The 21,875-nt window shown below is 37.8% G+C and overlaps 1 protein-coding gene across 13 annotated transcripts in view; it reads right to left on the minus strand.

Moving 5' to 3' along the window:
- Positions 1 to 21,875, minus strand: part of CRACD (capping protein inhibiting regulator of actin dynamics) — a 129,816-nt gene that overhangs the window by 53,742 nt on the left and 54,199 nt on the right. For 4 of the 13 annotated variants that reach the window (XM_080591128.1, XM_080591126.1, XM_080591124.1 and 1 more), the window contains 2 exons: positions 17,093 to 17,235; positions 3,955 to 4,026 (listed from right to left, as the gene is read on the minus strand). In XM_080591128.1, the coding sequence (XP_080447254.1) occupies positions 3,955 to 3,979 (25 nt within the window). In that variant the 5' untranslated portion in view covers positions 3,980 to 4,026; positions 17,093 to 17,235. Of the gene's footprint in view, positions 1 to 26; positions 110 to 618; positions 3,162 to 3,954; positions 4,027 to 11,091; positions 11,112 to 13,355; positions 13,379 to 17,092; positions 17,236 to 20,827; positions 21,762 to 21,875 lie in introns of those variants that run through there. The other 9 variants (XM_080591129.1, XM_080591125.1, XM_080591119.1 and 6 more) reach the window with 7 other exon arrangements.

The following is a 21,875-nucleotide window of genomic DNA, read 5'->3' on the forward strand; positions in this document are numbered from 1 at the left end:
TTATATGGAAGGAAAATGACATTCACCAGCTGTGAGGCAGGAACATACTGCAATGCCAACGCAGAACAACATTTTCTCCAGTATTTTTCTTCAGAGGGTATGCCTCAATCTGAAGGGAAAGCATTTACCCCTATTTTATTTAAACAAAGCATTCAGAGTGAAGTGGAAAGGGCAGAAGCTGGGACAGGTTATCTACGTGTAACTTTGCGTCTTTGAGGTCTCTTGGTGGTGGGTACACGTATGCAACCAACACCCATCTGCAAGCCTTGCTGGCTGGTGAAGGTTTCAGCCTGGCAGCACATTCCTACATGGCCATCACACGCTTTGCAGATCACCACAAAGAGGCCAAAAGCCTCTCAACAGAAGGACTGCAGATTTAGCCAGGATCAATGACAAGGGCAGAAAGGAAGGCTGTGAAAACACTTGCTGAACCTTATGTCTCAGAAGAACAACAAGAGGTAGGCAACCCACATTAGTTTCTTGGAATATGGAATTTTTCTTTAGTTATGTGTGATTACAACTACTGTACTACTAAAATGTCCTGAGAAAGTCCTCATATACCCCAAATGAAGCAAACTCTCTCTTTGCAACCTTGGTGGAAACACAACATTTACTCACACCATGGTAGAAATCCCAAGCAGCAGCTCCAGAGACACCAGTCCTGGGTAATTCATGGAGAGGAGTCACTGCATTGCTTGTCTCCTAGCAGAATGGGCCCAAACTGAAGAGAGGTTGTGTTGTTTTTTTTTTTTTTTTTTAACTAACCAAAATTGTCATAGCTTTTTTTCTAAGATCAACCATGGTTAAAACCAAGGCAGCTTTAAACCTCTCAAGGGGCTGAAGGACAAGTAAAGAACTTCCAAAGCAGCCTCAGAGGACTCCGCTTTCTTCTGCTGATACAGGCTTTGTGCCAGAGCTGGTATATTTTGAGGACGTGACCTTGCTGTGGATAGCTGTGCTTCTCTGCCCTGCCCTCCTGGACCATGCTATCAGACTGGTAAGGTTTGTCTGTACCTGTTTTCCAGGATAACCCAAGCACCCTCCATGCAGTCATCCTCTTATTATCCTCCAGCACCTGAGTAGTCAGCCGGGTCAAATGTAGCCACAGAGCACCTGGTCATCCTCGCTTTAGGCTATGTTACGAAATGGGACAAGCACTCTCCTTTTTAGGCTAGAGAGAACATGTCATTTAGAGAAACAACATACCAGAATAAGAATTAAATACAGTCTGCTACGGAAGAAGAAAAACATGAAGAGATTGCATCTTTGCAGTAAGGAGACAAGGTTGTGATCTCACTGTTTAATAAGAAACAAATAAAGTAGAGAACAGAAGTCTCCCAACTGCACTGGGCAGAGATCTGTAATTAGTTCACCAAGTATTTTACTGAAAGTATATTTTTATCTGTGTATCAAAGCAAAAGGTGCTGATTAATTGCAGCTCATTAAGTGTAAGTTGTTTTTTAAGTAGGAAAAATTAATACAGGCATGGCGAGGTTGATTCAGACAAGAGTCCCACCTAGTTTACTGCCGCATTTCTGATAGCAGCAAGCCTGCTTATACTACAGAGGAGTAATTTAAAAGCCAGTCCTGAGCCATGGGGACAGGCAGCCTGACCACGCATTCTGACTTGTCTGAAAGAGCACTAGGAAGAAATCTTATCAAACAAACATAATGAATGCCTCTGCTACAAATGACTGTGTTACCCAGTTAGTGGCTGTCTCCACCCATGAGGTATTAAAACTTCATGTTCCATGTATAAAAAGCATTGCTATGCTACCTACATTACTTGTGGATGTATACACCATGTTCATTTTTTAGAATTCGTTTAATACTTATGCATATTTCTTATGCAAATTGTATGCTTCTAAGTGGATCAGAAACAAACAAATATCCCAAGTAAGACATTACCAACCAGATTTTAATAGCACATATTAAATTTTCTCTTTACCCATTTGGGAGATAAAGCTTGCTTGGCATGAAAAAGTTCTAAAACAACTGCACTCACTAACATAGAAAAGGGACAGAAAATGGAAGCAAAATAAAGCCCTAGCACTGCAGCACTTTCTGAGAACAAGACCAACAGTACACAATTATCACCACTCACCTCAGCTAGAAAAGACTGGCAAACTGCAGATTTTCTCTACCTTTCTACTTCTAATCCCATCCATGGAACTCAGGTACCCACAGAGAAACTGAATCTGTTGACATTGTTCACATCAGACTTGTTCCCCACAGCTGGCTGCCAGAGATTTTTCAGTCCTTACAGTGATACCATCCAATGATTAACCCCAGCATCCCACAGTATGTCAAGACAATGATATACCATTTATTTGGTGGTAATACTATAGGAAATGTTTTTCAGCAAAAGTAGGCACTAGGTTCCAGGAAAGTCTGGGTTAGGAATTTGCAACTTAGTTATTACATATTAATAACAGCTAACACAAGTGTAAACGCCACATGAGAGAAACAGTTTCATTCTCCCAATGCCACTGGTGAAGTTGCCTACAAATAAAAATAAAAATAAAAATAAAAAAAATAAAAATAAAAAATAAAGATGTCTGAAAACTTCACCCAAGTAAATTCTTTTCTTTGTACTGAATGGACATGCTGTACTCCCACTCCTTCACAAAGGAAGTTAAGAGTTTCTTTATATTTCAAGCCTACTCTGTTTTTCTCAGCAAAATACAAATGAAAAGGCCCATGTGAGTTATTAACAGACAACAAGAGAGAGCTAGCCAGGTATTTCAAACACTTCTGTCTCTTCTTCCTACATGAATTCCTCAACTGTGCATGCAAAATATGTCTTCTTGCTTCTTCCATCCTTTAAATCCATAATTAGAGCTGTTTAAATAGCTTGTTGAGGAGTAAAGACTTTTTCACATTCCTTCCTCCCTCTTTTCTTTCCCTGGCAAAACATTTGACCTTTTCCCCTCTTGACACCTTTTCAGTAGCACAAGCTCATGTGGAGCATCATAAAACCCAGTGGAAACAGAGATATTATTTAATTCTGAATAGAAATAGACATAGAATCACAAAACCCGAAAACAGACTAAAGCTTGTCACATCAAGATGTTAAGCGCTGGCTCAAGTTGAAAGCAAATCCCGTTCATTATAAACATTTTGGACAACCGCTTTCCCCCCACCCCCAAGTAACCCCCTCAACGTAGCCAACACAGAGGTGAACAGAAGGACGCCACATTGATCCAGCACCACTGCTTCAGAGCATGCTTGCTATTTACACATACGTACAAATTTAATACTGCTTCAGTCCATTTACATCATTTAACTCAAATTCTGAATTTGGCAATTAATCACTGCAAATCCAATGAAAGAAATAAAAATGAAATAATGCAAGTTAGTATCAGTGCAACTGGAAGATGATAATATTTGACAACTAATACAGAAAGAAACTATTGGAATTAGAACTACATTAGCAAGCTTTAAAAATAGCAAACTTTTTGACAACTGTACAAAAGATTCAAGATGATCCTAAATGAACACATGCTTTTCTATTTACTTCAAAATTTAAAACCATAAATTCTAAACTTTCATAAATCAGGACCATCTCAAAAGGTAAGGTAAAGCACAGCATCTGACACAGCATAAACTGGGGGAGTCACGTGTGTGATAGCTCCCAGTGATGCCACAGGGAATTACCTGCAAAAATATCAACCAGAATAACCTCTCTGGTTTGGATTTGACTCCACTGCACACATATGCTGTTTATTATGACTTCCATAAAAATGGACAAAAGCAGCACATACAGCAGCAGCAGCTCCTGCTTAAAAACAATAAGCACAGCACATTATCCCATCAGCCAGCTCCCCGCTGAAAATACTTCAAACTAAGCCACAAAAAAATAAAATAATAATAATAAAAAAACATCTAACAGTGAGCTTTTGAACGACAGGACATCGTGTGCTCCATAAGCTACAGAACAAGTCAAGTACTTACAAGGTTTCTTAAACAAATTGATCATCCCTACAATTTCAGACGAAGTCAGAGAAACTCCAGACTTGATCTTCTCTGAGGAAGAAACAAAAGCCATGAAATCACCAGAGAGAAGGGTTTGGCTTTTTTTTTTGTTCTGTTTGCTTTTAAGAGAACTCTGAAGGACAAATTCTAAGGTGAGAGGAACCTTATAGGAACAGCCTTGCAAATCGAGTGGAGCACATATTTCAGCACTCTTTGTATTTAACACTCTTCCTACTATAAAGTCCTTCTGAAACAGTGGAAAATGTTTCTTTCATGGAGGTTTTAACTAGCCAAGGTGATTTCAGATTGATAGCTAGGACCTCCTGACTGATCTTTCATGTAAAATTCACTTGCTACATTAGTTTATATAACTGCTTTTTGCTCAATCTTCCCCAGCTACAAAGCTCAAAATAGCTTACCTTTTCCACAAGGGCAATAAGGTACGGGTGCTATAAGTAACGCCAGCAGTTTTTAAGAAGTCAGAAAAATCTTGGAATTACTCTGTCATCCATGTTTTTAGTTTTACAAGAATAGTTAAATGTCATAAACTACCATGAAATCTGGAAGGTGCATTTTCCAAGAAAAATTGTGCTAGACGCTAGTATTTTCTGAAGCATCCTGTAATACCATAAAATGGAGGCAAGCGTTGAACAGTCCATATTATCGTCATAAAGGAAGAAACAATGATGCAGATCCCTCTTGGAAAGCAACAAAATCATCAATATAAAACCTACAAAAGACTTCATCACACAGTTCTCAATCAACCCAGTCTAAGCCAGAGATTGCTACAGTACTTCTCTGTACTCTGGATAAAACTTTGCATGGCTCAAGTAGCTCCTTTTGCAGAGGTGCAAGTCTTCCACAAATAGATCTTTACAACCAGGATTTAAGCAAAAATAAGCACCATAAAGCCAGGCTCTCAGATCTGTTATTTGCTGTAAACACGGGTGGTCTACTTTTCAAATCTCCTGGGCCTCAAGTAGCTTCTAGTGCAGTAAAATTCCTCGAATTCTACAGGAAATTCCTGTTTTAATGTTGTCTTTTCAATTCTTGCATGAGGTTTGTTTAAAATCATGACTTACAAGTTTTACCCAAAGACCAGCAACAGTAAGTGGTTAAGGTTACGCCTTCACATCCCAAAGGTGTTTAGATCGAAGTGTTTCTCATAAAACTCAGGGTCTAGAGAAAGACTGTACTTTCTCATTGTGAAAACAAAGAAGTTTATGGTCACTTTCTGGTTTAAACTGAGGTCCTTAGCACTTCAACAATAGCAGAGACTTTTGAGGTCAGTAAGATATAGCCTTTAACAGAGGAGAATTTTAATTAAACTATTGTACATATTAGATTCAATGAGATCTGATTTCTTAAATCTCCCTGTGTAAAGTCAATTAAACACACATTATTAGTTTATTTGGAGAAGCATTTAAGAATCCCAAGCTGCTTAGCATCTTCATTTTGCTAATCAGTGGAAACACAGACACACAGACAATCACTTTCCCAAAATACAGGCGGACAAATGGGATTGAACCAAAAATGAAAGAAGATGAAAAATGTTGGAGTAATATCCCCCTTGTCCCTCTCTTCTTTCAGATTTCTCACATGGATTTTTTGGTAGATATATCAAGACTTATGTGTAACAATGGCTTTAGTGACTTTTTTTCTTTAGGGACACATTTTATTTCATTAATGAAACATTCTCAGGAGCCTAGAGAATGACTTTCACCCAATTTCATTTTTAATTAAAAATAGCTGAAAGAGAGAGAAAGAAAAAGCTATTCTGGTCTAACAAAATGCATGGCTTTTTGACCCATCTAAAAATGGATGCTCCCTCCACCCCAGCATCTGTCAGAACAAGATTCCCTGAAGCAAATAAATTGCTCCACCTAGCCCCCTCAAGCCTTCCTCCCAAAGCACTATGCTGTATCTAGCATCCTGCCCAGTAGCCAGCAAGCCGAGATTAATTCAGACCATGAGAGCTTACAGTAAGGCTCAGGAGCATCAGAGAGGCTCCCTGGCTACCTGAGCAATCACTCTGTGCATCACACTGCAGTCACTCCCCTGGACACGTTCTGCAGCTGTTCGAGTCCTTTGCAGTTTTATCATTTCAAACACCGTGACTGAGATCCAGTTGGAGACCAAGAGATGAACATTACAATATTGAAAAGCCCAGGCATCAAAAGATAGCTTTTAGAATGACTTCTTAATCTGGCGTCAAAGCTGGAGATGGATGAATGACCATGAAACAAGCTCCTGGCCAAAGACTATTAGTACAGTGTTTAATCATCACACAAGGCTGTCAAAGGACTTTCATAACTGCAGCTGAGGAACAGCATCACTCAGACAACAAGCATGACGTGGTGGACAATCCTTCTGTGATGAAGAGGTGGAAACCAGTCTCCCTGTAACTTCCTAATATCATCATTATCTCAGTCACACACAAACTACCTGTCACCAGTGCCACAGCTGTTTTCCAATGAGGTGTTTAAGCAGGTATGAAAACTGAAACACAAGCTTTTCTGATGTATCAAAACATTAAATGCAAGAGGATTGAAAGGTGAAGTGACAAAATTAAACTCTGCATAGTCAAAGTTAAAAAAGAAAAATAAAACTTTTTTTTTCCATTGACTTACATGAAAGTAGGTTTTAATAGTTGAAGAATGTAATGCAGTAGACATTTAAAAGTACTATTTATTCCCCAAAACAAGTCCAATTCATGTTAAATCCAACAAAAATTTAGGCCCAGTAAATGTTTTGTTATTACATTTTCTTTTGTGGAGAATAATTGCATAATTCACATCACTGAATTGGCAACAATACCATTCGCTGATAGCAAAGTAAAATATTTTCCCCCCATCTCACCAGCTCAGCTGTCATCATATTGCATCTGGACGTATTTTGGATGTGAGAGGAAACTGAGGCAGGTTTGTTAACACCTTAGCATATGTAATTGCAGATATCAATTTTTATTTCTTGCTTTATTGCAACGAACCCTGCATCTTTTTGTCTTCTGTTATCACTACCTTAAGTCGGAGGTAATAGAGGTTATTACTGCAAGCTTAGATTTGGCATGGGCTCTAGACCTTTAACCTGGGAAACACGTTTGCTCAGAAAACTTACCTGCTGGTTACAAAAAGAACCCACAGATTACCAACTCAGTCAAATGCGCCAAGCTATGTGCAGTCAATGGACAATACTGAAGCTAGAAAGAGAAATCAAGTAAAAAAGAGTGACAGACAATGAGCCAGACAAAAGTCACTTCACTGGAAGTTTTTGAACGGTAACTAACAATACAAAAGAGAGGATGCATCATTTGGACAAAACACATCCCATGGGAACTACTCTCCGGCAACAAAGGGAGCTCTCAAGCAACATAGTTGGACTCTCATCTCTGTCCCTTAGATGCTGGAAGTCCAAATGCAAAAACTCTCGAGTCAACGTAAGTCATTTGATAATATATGGCATTTGCAATGAATGTACAGTCACCTCCTTCTAATCTGCTTCTTCAAACAAGCTCTACTTGGTAACACCCAGCAAAGCTGCCTGGCACCGACTGAGTGAACTTTGAGGACTGATTGTCCAGTTTCCTTGCTACTGGACTTTTCCAGCTTAACAGTCCCAAGAGCAGGGTCCTCAGCAGCAGCACAAATGCAGAGGACTGACTGGAGCAGACTGTGCCTGGGGACATGCACCTTTGCCCAGGAGTGAGCACTGACTGAAAAGCACTCTGCACGAAGGGAAACTGAACTTAATTTGCTGGAATTTTTAATACAACGTTGCTCTGAAGCCCTGACTTAGTGCAAGCAAAGACAAAATGGTGATTTTTGAATGTTTTTAGCAGAACTCTCAGTTGGAGAGAAACAGCTCTCATATTAATCAATGTCCTTGTGCCAGAGGAAAACCTGGCAAGTGTCACTTCTTACCTTATTAAGCCACAAACCTTGTTTAATTTTACTCCATCATTGTCTTACCGGGGAGCAGCTACATTTCAACTAACTTCTGTTTCCATGATTTTGACATTTCAAAGATTCTGTTACACAACCAGAGCAGAAATAATAACACTAGAGCAGCTGAAAGAGTAGAACTGAATAAAACGTGCTACAAAACAGGAACAGATTTAGGAACAATGAGGTCACCTCACACCTCAACACACATGAAGTTATTCTATTCACCGAAATAACTTCACGTTCAGTAGTATTCACAGCACAAAGTACCACGCCATTTTAAAGAGACAGAAGCATTTTCAATACTTTGGCCAATTAGAAAACATGAACAGAGACCCATACTATGTGTTACCCTTACAGCTTTCTCCTAGTTTTATAGATCAAGAGAGAATTCAAGAGGGAAAAAACTATTCCCTCTCTTCCTCTGAAGAGTGGTGGGAGGCAGGATGGACAGAAGGCAGCCAAGTGGATATTCAGGTGCCTGAAAATGAATGGACAGATGATAAGGGGACAGGAAAAGAAGAGGAAGACAAGTGAGGGATCAACAAAAGATTAAAGCAGGCTGGATCTTCATGGATTGGTAGTATCCGTGCAGCCAAGAGCTGTTCTTTTTTATTATTTTAAAAAAAAAGGGAGTGGGATTTTTAGGAGCAGAGGGTATTTAAAAAAAAAAAAGACCCCAGAGACCATGCTTTACTGAAAGGAAGAGAAGGGTGAAACAGTCAATATCTAATAAAAGAAAGTTCTAGGTGTCAAAATCTCTCACGAAGCATGACAGCCCACTGAGCTAAAGCATGATATTGCTATCCCTAAAAGGGAATTGGTGTCTAAGTAGGTACAGATTGGAATCACTGACTCATCCACTCTGGGACTTCAAGGCAAACTGACAGAGAATGAAGAGCTGACAGAGGGAAGAGATGGGGGAGGAAAATAAGGAGGCAGAGGGATTGAAACAAGATTAGCTAGATGTGAATCCTAAATAAAGATTAAAATCACTGCCTCATTTGGGGACTTCTGAAAGTCAAGGTCATGAAATTAACAGAAAACTGGCAGTTCATGAGCTCATGTGATGACATTCATGGGAGCAACCTTCAGCAGTATTTTACCTCTTAATAGTTGCCATTGAACAGTTCTTCCAAGCTTCTTAAAACCACGATTTTCATTAACTGCAAGCATCTAAAAATCCCTGCTCCCATCCCATAATTAGATCAACCATCTCTTTGAATACAAACAAGAAAATCTTCCCCACAAAAATTTTTCTATTATTTATACACCCTGCTGCTGCCAAAAGAGCCAGACACTCATAAGAAAGGTCAATAGCCTGGGTCTCTTCTGTTGCACTAACAGGATAAATGTCATTGGTGGAATTGGACCTAACTTTTAATTAGATGATATAGATTACAAATCCTTTAAAGCAATAGAAAGCAGTGTTAACTTCTGCTTCTGTAACCAGTGCTCAGCACAGGTCAGATTTCTTTGCAGATTAAGAGTTATGTCAGTCTTTTTATGAATTTATGTTTTTTAATTAAAATTTCCATAAGAGCGTTCAGTATTCCTTCACTCAAACAAATTCATATTCTGTTTCAACTGACTGAACTGTAGGCTCTTCCAATTACAACTTTGTATAGACATAATTTCCTCTATGTACTTAATATACCTTATATACCTTTTATTTTGCTGTGATAATCTTTTTGGTGTATTGTCTGCTTTGTTGATTCTAAAATTGCTGGGCCCGTTTCCTTGGAAAGGTGCAACTTCCCCTGAAGGCAGCCAGGGACATGACTTGGGAAAAAGCACAAGATGTCTTCAGCCTATTTAATACAACTTCAGGAAAAGTAAAGCATACAGATATTACTGTTTTCACTAATCATTTATACAACTAAGAAACCAAAACCCCAACTTAAGAAATCAGTTGAATTTATCCTCAAGCAACTTCCTGAAGTGGAACCTAAAGGAATTGTTCTCTTTATGATGTGGTTTTCTGAAATTCCTTTCCATGTTTCCATCTCTGGAGATTTCCTTAAGGCAGCTTCCTTTTTATAGAGGAAGGTATGGGGCTAGAAAAGACTATATTTTTAATCCTGAAAGATAGTTCCATCATACAGAAATAAACTTTCATTTTTGTGGCACAACTGTAGAGGAATGAAAGGAGTAGGGTTGTTTAGGAAGCTTTAAGTGTTCTCTAGGATAAAATGTAGAAGAAGTTCAGGTTTAGTACCTAGGAAAGTTTAGGTTTAGTATCAGGAAAAGTTTCTCAATATAGTATATTAAACAACTGGACACGTGAAGTGCAAGAACTTTCACCTTGACAAGGTACTCAGAAATATAATAAAATGAACAGCCCTACTCTTAAAAGAGGAAAGACAAAATAAACTGACTATAGTATTGCTTCTTAAAGCCAGGTTCTAGGACTTTCATTTACAGAATACTAGAATGAAGCTGAACATTGCTACAGCTTGAAATAATGGAGAAAAATTAAAAAAGAAAGGGAAGCAAAAGAAACAATACTAACTCAAATCCTGCCATAAAAAAAAAAACAACTGTAACTTAGACTCCCTATACAAATGTTTGGAACTTGCTAGTCTGAGTAATCAAATATGCTCCAAACAGTGTAAGAAAGACACTGGGAGACCCATCTGCAGTAAGAAGAAACTGCAGGACCAGCCTGGTTAAATCCACAGCTTTCAGACACAGGCAGAAACAGATTCCTTGCAATAATTTATGAGGAAGAAAGAAGTTTCCTCTATAAATAAAATGAAAATATATTCTGTCTCTTTAATATACAACCAAAATGCCGATCTATTTTTACAGTACCTGAATCGTCAATAACCAGTACCTCAGAGTGAACATTTTGGTTAGTATTCCTTTCAGCTGCAGCCATATTTGGGGGGGTTTGCTTTTTGCTTTTTTTTTCAATTATTACTGTAAGAAGAAGTACAGCACAACACATTTACATAGTCACGGAGTTTATGAAATCAAACATGACTTTAAGCTTTCCCTATTTTTAAATCGCCATTCTTCTTGCAGTAAAATGTCTTACATTTTAGGCTCCTTTAGAACTACACAACAGCTGTACCTTTGTGAGGGTACGGGAGTTGTTACACTATTAGATCTTTAATAAATGAAATTATAGCTGTGTTTCATAACAAAATGCAGTAGCACCAGTAAGTCATACCTCCAATGAATCGCAGAGCCCTGTAATAAGAAAGTCACATAGTGAAGAACGTGTTTTCCATCTTACTGTCTGTACTTCTTCCTCTGACCACTAATAGCGACAACTAATAGTATTATTTATTTATGGAACATGTAATATATGCTTCTATTATATGTAATAAATATGTAATATTTTAATAGTATAATAATTAATTTTAAATAGTATATCCAAGATTTCTATTTAACACAATAAATACAGTGTTGTTCATGAACACTAGACTAAACAGTGGTTTTGAACAGTAGTGTTGAACAGTGTTATAGTATAAAACACTGTATTGACTACCTAAATGCTGTAGAACTGCAAAGAAACCTTCTAACAGAAAATTATTTTCTTCAAATTACATTCTCTATTTAGGTGTTTTCCATACTTTAAGTTTCACCAAGGAGATAGCAACTACATTAACAGGCTCAATAAGAGGTACTTTACTGCCTATGTTACATAGGAGTATTATAATGGTACATTATATCTTCCAGATCTAACAAGATAACCATTAAAAACTGCAGCATTGTCCTTCTCAAAAAATACAGTCATACTATAATAACACCTTGAAAGGTCTTGAAGAGCTTCCCTAGACAAGCTTGCCTACTGGCTGGATATTTTTTCTTACTTTTGCTTCATCTCCATAACAGTTCTCTTTTGAGTAAGTCTTTCTTTATACAGTAACATATGTCATATGGAAAAACACTGATACAAAACAGCACTATATTATATTGTTTTATCCTTAATTGTATCAACAAAAATTAGCAATCTCAGCAGTACCTTGCAGTGAAAAACATTACCCAGTCACACCAGGAGAGTTCTGCTCCCATTTCTACTTAACAATACAGATGATGGAGCTGAAGAAAGATCTTGTCTTGAAGACACCTTTGCCCACTGCCAGTTCAGGGCATTGCAGATCTCCAAGATCAAAGAGTGAAGTGAAACAGGAAGGAAAAATAGCAAAGGATGCAAGGGCATTTCAAAAGTCATGCAAGTCTCTGAGCTGCATTTCAGCTGGGAGATTCATTCAGATGGAAGGGAGAAGGCCACGGGGAATTTTAAGTAAAAATTTAAATTCATAGACATGTAGTCTGTATCTAAGCATATAGACCAGATAGTGAGTCAATAACCAGTACTGAATTTAATAAACCTTATCATAATTACCTCTGATATATACATGGATGTCTTTTCCTTTTAGAATTTCCTGAAGTTTTACCACTCTCCATCCTAGTCAGTCACCAAAGCCCAGGGCCACAGTGAGCTTCCAGCTCAAGGAAGCAATAAATCACATTAAAACTAATCATATGATTCTCTTTTTTCCTGAATTAGAACTTCCAAAATTATTTAGCCAACTGGATGCACCACAAACAGATATACCCCATTAGTGAAATCAAACCAGGATTTATGTCAGCTTTTGCCTGTTCCAAAACTATAAATTTTAATTCCCGAGTATTCTTAAAATCCAAATCTGAACTTTAAAACTTTAACTTAGGGGCAGCAATACAAAAAAACAACAACAACAACAACAAACAAACAAACAAAAACATATATATCTGTAAACAATTTTTTCACTGATTCAGTTCTGAAAGTACTAGAGAAGCATAATTCACCTCTTGCCCTCATTTAATTTTGCCTGCAGAATTCTTCCTTGCTATTCTCTCAGAATTCAGCAAAAGAACATATAACTAACTAATCCTGGAATAATTGCATAAGAAGGCTTCCCTCATCGACAGGACCACAAAAATAAAAATCCAAACAGAAACTGATCTGAATTTTCTGAACGTGACTTCTGACCTTGTGAAAATTTGACTAAGAAAATTTGAACTCATTGAAAAAGAATCAAGCACCAGTCAAGCCTCATGGTTTGGGACCCATTTTAAGACACAAACTGACCCAAAATACTTGTAGTGAGCACGGAAATCTTACCATGTACTATTGAATGTAAGTACGAACAAAAAACCTCGATTCCAGTTATAACTTGGTAATTAAAATAAAGAAATGAATTTAATTAGAACCTAGCAACACTACTGCCAGCAAATCATTTCACAAAAATTAGATTTGCCTTTGAAGCTATTATATTCATTTTTCTAAAACTCTATATTAAGCACAAAGACTCAATAACATACAGGCATCTACAGGCTGAACATAAATACTGCTCTGATTTTTGACATATATATATATATATATATGTACCATCCACCATATCCAAGGGAAGTAAAGGTAGAACAAACAATTCTTGCACCTACACAAGTTTTTTGCATTCTGGAAAGCTTCCTAGGGAAACACGACAGACGAGAAAGTTAATTAGTGAAGTTCTACATTGAGAGTTTTAAAGAACGTGAAAACCACGATATGGTAACTTGTTATGTTTATAGATGTGCTACCATTACTTCAAAGCAAATTGATCACAAATAACTCTGTTCTCCACGCTGACAGTATCACTTGTAAGAGGAAATTTTTGTAAAGCAGCCTGTGCCATATGCTTTGCTTTCTCTAGGTTCTCCTGGGAATCTTAAAATTCACAGAGGCCGGTGTAGCTTCTGCATTACAGCAGACCTTCCTATTGCCTTCCCACTTCCCTGCCAATAATAATTACAAAATAGACACAACCAGTACATTACCCAAATGAAATATGAAACAATTATTTGATATTTACAGCATACTTTTCAGATCGTCAAAATCTTCAGGATTTTACTGTGCAAGTCCTGTATTCATCACCCTACCATCAGCAGATGAATTTAACCACACGAGTTTTCAACTCCTGCTGCACAGTTCTGTGTAGTGCTGCAGGCTCTGAACTCACCAGTTAATTGCATATTCAAAAATACTTTTCATAGAAGTGTAATCATTATTTCATATTGCTGTGACTCTCGGATAATCTTCTTGCTTTTTCTTCCTCAGTCATGGAAGGGACAAACCAGCTGATTCTTTCTAAGCAGGACACACACTGCGGAGGGCCACGTGGTGGGCAGACATGGCTGTAGTAAGCACAGCTGACTTTTCTAGATACTTTTTCCATCTGGTGAAAGCATGGAGCAACCCAGCTGAGCTCTACAGCATGATACCTTGGGTTCCAACCATGGCCAAAGGCACTGTATGAGCACACCACAGATTAAATGAGAAGCTTCCTCCAGTGTGCAAGGATGACTCCTGCACTGTGCTATAATGAGGATATGACTTTGTTCTGCACAAAAGCAAGCCAAGGCCGAGTTGCAGAAGAGCATGAAATCAGAGTCTGTTTACAGTGAAAAACTTCCTGTCTGTTTTTGCTATATTAAATTTGAGAAGACAAGCAATTCATTCACATTCCACAGATTTTCACATTGAGGCTTATTTTAATTATCATTAAAATTCATTGCAAGTGTAACAAAAAGAAGCCTGGAAATTTAGAAAATGAATCACGAACAGATGCTGCAACATAATGTTGACTAAACCAAGACCTCTTGGCAGGACCTCTTCTGCAGGGAGGCGGTGGAGTCACCGTCCCTGGGGGTGTTTAAGGAAAGATTGGACGTGGTGCTTAGGGACATGGTCTAGTGGGTGATACTGGTGGTAGGAGGATGGTTGGACCAGATGATCTTGAAGGTCTTTTCCAACCTTAATGATTCTATGATTCATTAAAATAAGGAAATAGATTATTCACATAGTTGGTTATTACACAGTGATTCATTTTATAAAATCCTTGTAGTTTGTACTTCCGCTAAAGTGACTGAAAGATTACAATCAAGTGCAAACATAGTAATCAGTTACAGTAAGTAAGAAATCTTAATTGGGTAAACATAAAGAACAAGCAATCCAAAAGAAAGAAAACAAATTAACAGAATAAAGGGAAAAACAATTTAGAATGATACAAATGAAATCAGAAACTTCAATAGAGCAGAAAAGAACAAAGGTTTTTCTATTCTGCATGAAGAATGAAAACAAAAAGCACATCGTGAAGGAAAATCGAAGCCCTTGGAGAACCAGGAGAGGATAAATATGTATCTGAAGCTGTAAGCATTTTAACCTAGAAAATGTGAAATTGTAGAAGGAGCTATAGAAAATGTATGTATTAAATATTAGATTTCAACAAACTCGTTCAGGAATTTACAAATCATTTACAAAAAAATGACTCAGATAAGCAAAACATCTACTCATAGTACAAATTATTTCCTATTAAAGTTTTGCTTCTGTTTTCTGCAGTAAAAAATAATATTCTAACAATGTGGGGGAGAGGATTAGGAAAGAACACTGGGTACATTGTAGGAAAAAAGCTAGCTTTAATTCGCTTGGAACAAGAATTACATGCAAATTCTATACAGAAATGTATGTCTTGTATACTTTATTTATGAAATTCATTTTAGCCAATCTGAAGATGATACTGTAACTTACCACTCGCATGCTGCTCTCTGAATATCCATCTGTTATTGTACTGAGGCTCAGCAAAGTGAAAAATGTGCTATTTGAAAACTGCCATATTGCATGAATAAATGAAGTCTATTAAAAAGGAACAAAAGAAAGGTCAGAACCTACCATCCTTACACACAACTGTCATGGAAAGTTGAGGTTAGAGAGAGCAGGCAGGAAGCATCCTGCATTTACAAAGCACCTTCCATTGGTCGTGGCACACTTCATATCTTCCTGTTTTTAAAAAAAATAAAAAATGTCCTACCCATATTACAGTAACAGAAAACGATTTTGTGTGTGGCCTCACCAGAGGCGAAGGTTTCTATGAAAGAAAAAATATTCTCATGACTACGACTATCTCAAGAAAACAGCACTTTTTTCCCATGAAATCACGCCATAGCATTCCAGCTGATCATTAAAGAAAAGTTGACAATATCAGCCTATGATTCATTCTCTTTCCACATACCACACCAGTCAAACATACATTTTAGCATGATAGTCAAAAGTAAGGTAGGGCTCTTAGATAACAACAGTCCTTGTTAATTTACTGGGTAACATTGGTTAGAGAGAACAGATTCCCCAAATGACATGAATAACTGTGAAAAACAGAACCATATATATAAATGTATTTTTTTTTCCTGAAAAAACAAAGACAGCATCTCTACATCAGGTAAACACTGAATCCCAGTTTTATAGAAATGCAGAGTGCATTAACAGCACATGGTGAATGCTAAGACAGACAGTAGTCCTGCAAGCAAATTTTGACTGTAGGCTAAAGCAAACTGAGTAGGCATTCACAGATAAAGTCATTGATGAACATGTCTGCCCTAGGACTATATTCCAGAATGGATGCTCTATGAATAAGTCATTACCTATCATAACTCCAATATTTCTCACAGACAAAAACTAAATAAAATAAAATCTGAATGGACAAAATCCTTTTCTGCTGTCATTCCACTTTCAGAGGAAACTCACACAATTCGGTATGTTTCAGCTGTTTTCAGCTTTGTCCAATACTCATTAGAACTGAAGCATCTAAGGAAGCAGGGTTGTAAACATTTCACAGATAAGCAATCAATCAAAAACCTTGCAGAAAGGAAAACAGCACAGATCCGTTCTGATAAAAGCCTAAATGGTGGACAATTACTTAACACTAATTCCCAGTGGCAGCATTCTGCAAACATGCCATATTTCTGCCTTGGCAAAATTAGAGTTGCTCGGTAGACTGGAGACTACATAAACCTTTACATGGGTAAGAATAACTTCAGAGGTCAAAATGAAATAAAGTATTTGATGTCATGTGCAGTACTTATTGGTTTGTTTATTTTTCTCAAAAAAATGCACAAAAGCTACACAAAAAAATAGTTCCAAGTACAATAATACATGCATTACATTCTTCTTTTAGTATGAAAATGCTCTTTGTTGTTTATAAATTAGAACGTGCAGGTTAAAATCAGTGCTTTAGTATTCATTATCTGCATTTTTATTTCGTTCAACTTAACCAGTCGTTAAATGAAGATATCACTTACAGTGATCAGCAGAAAATCTATTGAAAAAAAACACCACTACAGGATCAGCAGAAAAAGTGATTCCTTACCTTTTCTAAGATGGAGTGTGTTGTTCTCTACTTTCACACAGTCTTTCTCTCTCTCTCAGATGGGGATTTTTCTTTAAGATAAGCAATCAGGAAGCAGAATACAATCCTAGGGACCAGTGGTTAGCATTCTTCTCCCAGACTGTCTAGGCATAAGGGGGAAAGAAAGAATTTTAGTTCATCTTTTCAAGACTAGACTAAGAGTTTGCATTTTTATTTTTTTTCTTTCTCTCTTTCCAGGGTGTGGAGCAACTCCAGACTTATCACATCTCTTGTAAATGGTTTAAGGTGTTTGCAGTCCAAAGAAAGAAAGAAAGAAAGAAAATATATTGCAACCAGAGAAACTCTCATTAGCTTCAGATTTCCCTCTGAGAGTTTCATACAAAGTGGTCTTTCTTTACTCTTTCTAACTAGTGAAATAGCAAACACTTTCTTATTTTTCCTTCCAAACAGCCATATCCTGCAATTCTAAATCGATTATATCTCAAGAAAAATATGTCACTGTTTTTACTGTAGTTTTGGCTGAATTAAAAATGTGGTATTTGACTCTGGTTTCTCAAAAAAAAAAAAAAGCAACTTCTGAAAATTAAATTAAGAGCTTATCATAACTTTAATATTCCTTCAACTACAGCATTTAAAAATAAAGTTTTAAATACTTTTCTGGCAAAAAGAATGGAATGCCTTTTTTAATAAAGCTTCCTACTTTAAAAGCAAAAACAAAAAAAAAACGCCTACAACAAGATCAAACTATATTAATCTATCTGAATAAACTACAAAAGAGGAAAATTTTAAATGGGTGAAAACAAACTATAAAATTGGACAAAGCAACTGAACTAGTACTTTCACCAATTCTTCTTTTGTTTTCACAAGACTTATGTTTTACTTTAAAAAAATTGAAACTAACTTTGCAAGTTTGAAAAAGAACATGATGTAGGAGTTTCCTTAAAAGTTTTTTGACTTGTCTTAGGGCATTTTGAAACTTCAATTTGTATGTAACTAAAAATAAATGTGTACCAAACACGTTTTGTAGCATCTATCCTATTTCCATACCGTAACACATACAAAATAGCATTTGTTATATTCATTCACACAATCACTTGTATTTTCAGGGAGCTACAAATATGAGTGTTTTGTAGGAACAATGTAATCAGGGAATCAGCACAACCATGCTCCATTTGGCAAGACAGGGATAAGTATGGTCTTCAACCATTGGGAATCCAAAGAGAACAGCTTGCCATCAGTTTGCAGGCATTAAATTGTGGGATTCTTAGCCCCAGGACTCAGCTGCTGCTGAAGTTCATGGGCGAAGTGCTGGTGGGTGCTCTCAGGCTGCCAGAACACAGATAAAGGATTGGTGGTGATCCCAGAAAATGCACCTGGGGGGAGGCAAGGTCAGTTCAAGCTGAGAAATGGCACATTAGCACAAAGTTGACTCTTCACTACTTATAACACTCAGGATGTCTCCAAGGTGTGAACGAAACATGAAAAAGTAATATGAAAACATCCTGAGCTCATCAGTTGCAATTAAAAAAAAAAAAAAAAAAAAAAGGAAGGTACTCATACGCTGTGACAAACTGCAAGTCTTGATCTGCTGGTAGCTGTGAGTAACTGGGAACTCCAGATGTTAAAAATCTCATACAGGCACATCGATCTCAGATCTAGTTTTCACACATCGACTCAGCACTACCCTCTTGTTTGTGGACAGTACTGAAAAGCACGTGCAGCCGTTAGGGCATGGACAGTTTGTGACCTGCAAGAGGATACCAGGTCATGTTCTAGCAAAACAGGCATAAATGCATTCCCCTTTTGATCAAAAAAGCCCCCATACTCCCATTAATCGTCAGTTCAAGGAACTCTATTAGTTCATACCTGTAAATCCTACGTGCAATCAAAAGCCATTTCCAGTCCAGTCTCTCTGACAGTCCCTGCCCTGCAGACATCAGGTAGCTGGCAGAGCAGAGTCGCTCTCAGGGGGACTGGCTGCTAATTTCACATTTTTCTGCCCTTCCTGCACCTGACTTATTTCTGCTGATGGCTCTGGCAATGCAGGCACCAGGAGTTCAACGCACCTGCAGGAAAGAGCCTGCTGTAAGCAAGAGACTTGGGGTCTATCGCCTTGCATGCATCCCAGAGGAGTGGTAAATCTACCAGTGGCTGTCAGTATGCAGAATCAGTTTTCAATCTGCTGGTTAAGGTTTTGGGGCATGTGAGCGATGGACCAATCTCTGATTTAGTTCAGTATTCTTGAAAATTAGAATCTGAAGGACTTTGAAATCCTGGGTATAATACGGACTTCCACTGCTCAAGGTGCAAGAAGAAGAAACTTAAAGCATGGTCAGTGTTCACTTGTAAGCTCATGAAGCATTCCAGCAACTGCTCTGGCAGTAATAAGCAAATAAAAAGTGTCTTCCTTCTGTTTAGTAGCATTCTTTTTCCTCTCAGGGGAAAGTGGATGCAGGTGGATAGGGAAACATTTTGATGAAAAGGAAATTCCAGCAGGCAGGCCAGAATGGAAGACTTGGTGCCTGAAAGATTATTTCAGGAAACCACTCTATATCTTTTCTTTCCAAATCAGCCATAAAATGCAGTGTGGTGTTAGAAATATAAATTTTCAGCGTAAAAAGCTAAGCAGATGCATACTCTGCATACGCTTGGGGAAAGTTACTGCATCCCACAGTAATAAGTAGCACCCAGTAAGTAATTAAAAAAAGTAAGTAACTGCTATTACCCTAGCAGTAATAAGTATGCCAGGCCCCAGAGCCCATGAAACACCTAACCAGAATGAAAATCAGGAAAGAAAAAGCTGCTTTATTTTCTCAGGCTGTTGTAGGACAGATAGCATCGTATTCTGCATTTCACCTTCTCACAATCTACACTCTACCTCAAGAAATAATAATAGTACAAATCTTCAGAAATGAAAAAAAAAAGTTATAAAAGCAGCTCCCTGAAAATAGCTGCCACAGTACTAGAGTTACGAGTGGTAAATTACCGACTGGTCTATTTCCAGCTCCTCAGACAACAGTCATTCTTGTACATAGGCCAAGGAGTTGTTATTTTGCCATGCACCACAAGACCGGTAGGCAACTCAGCATGGCAAATCATCAAAAATTGTATCAGTGAAGGGCCCTCCTGTATCTTTCCCCCCCGTCTCTAAATGTCCATTCATCTCGACAGATCCTGTTTTTCCAAGAGCATGCTTCAACTTCTCAGGATGGCTGAGGAAAACTCCAAAAGGAAAATAATGTGCCTAGCATTGCACAGGTAAATATAAGCGTCCTTAGCATAGAATCATTCCAGTTGGAAAAGAGCTCTAAGATCCTCTAGTCCAACCTTAACCTTACTACTCACAGAATACTTTCTTTCCCATGCAAAGGAAGACTCTGATTTAAAGAAGAAGAAAAAAAAAAAGTGTTTCCCGTCAGACAGAGAAAGCCAGTATCAACAACTCCTGAAAAAAGCAGTAGAGCACAGAGATATCTTTCAGTTTAAATACCGAAAGCTGTGACTCAGTGTTTCTTATCACAAGCAAGCAGATGATCCCTCTACGAAATGCATGTTTTCTTTAGAAGCTGGTAGGTCATTCTGCACTAGAAACAGCGTTACAACATTTAAAAACTGTAATCTTCAAATTAATTTTCATCATGCAATGCTCGCACACAAATTAATTAATTAAAGTATTTGACGCACCTATAAATTACAGAATATCAGTAAATAAGGCATTTTTTTCAGGCTACTTACCCAATAAAAGCTTGCCATGAGATGTTCATCATAACTGCAAACAGCAAAGAGAATAAATCATCTCTGGAGATCGTATTTCCCTTGCATGATGGTGCCAAACTTGAGTTTGACTCCCTAGTCCATTTGGGGCCACCTCCTGAAAGGAGCACAATCCCCAGACATTCACGGGTGCATGTGCCTACACACACGCAGAGCCATGGAAACAAGGTGCTCACCCAGCAGCACACATTTTTCCCACGTGGGCTGAAATGGCAGGTTCGGTTTATCTGACATTGTTTCCTTCCCAAAGTCTGGGGTTTGGACTGGCCAAGTGGAATGAATCCCCTCACTCTGATTACCAGGATGCATTTAGAGAAAAATAATATGCCAGCAGATACAATCTGACCTGCATTTTCCTAGCTTTCTGCAAGTTACAGGGGTTTGAACAAAAACGCTTAAGAAAAGTATCAGAGGGAATTTAATTTCAAAAGGGGCTGCCAACATACTAATGAGCACCCTTCTCTTATCCATCCAAACTTCATGGGCAAATTGTGGGTTTGCTCCATATGCAGAAAAAAATAACCAAACAAGGTTTTGTTAACCAAACTCTCCCTCCTCAGCCAAAATTACATTCATTGTAAACTTTCTTGAAAGACAAGAAAGAAGCTAAGGATTCAGAGCTAGTATTTAAAAACACTACAAATAGAAAAAAATGTAAGTCACGGCTAGTAAATAATATCTTGAAAAGAAGCACATGAATCATAGGATAAGAAAACTTGACAACTTAGCACATCTATTACCACTGATATGTATCATGTCCTGGAACTCTAAGATCTCACAAAATATCATTTAATTCATATAGCTGCTAGGTGCTTGGGGTAAAAACAAGCAGTTGAAATGCTCAAATCTCAGTTTTCAATAGTGGTAGAGGTCAGCGGGTGGACCCCAGATCTCCTTCCTCTGTTATTTTCAGAAATCCTCTTTTGAGGTGCAAACCCAAGTAAAAGGTAAAGGAAAAACAAACAAACAAACAAACAAAAACAAAAACAACACAACCCACCAACCAAAA

This window comes from Anser brachyrhynchus, assembly GCF_964034855.1.
Source record: "Anser brachyrhynchus genome assembly, chromosome: 4".
NCBI classification, from domain to species: Eukaryota; Metazoa; Chordata; class Aves; order Anseriformes; family Anatidae; genus Anser; species Anser brachyrhynchus.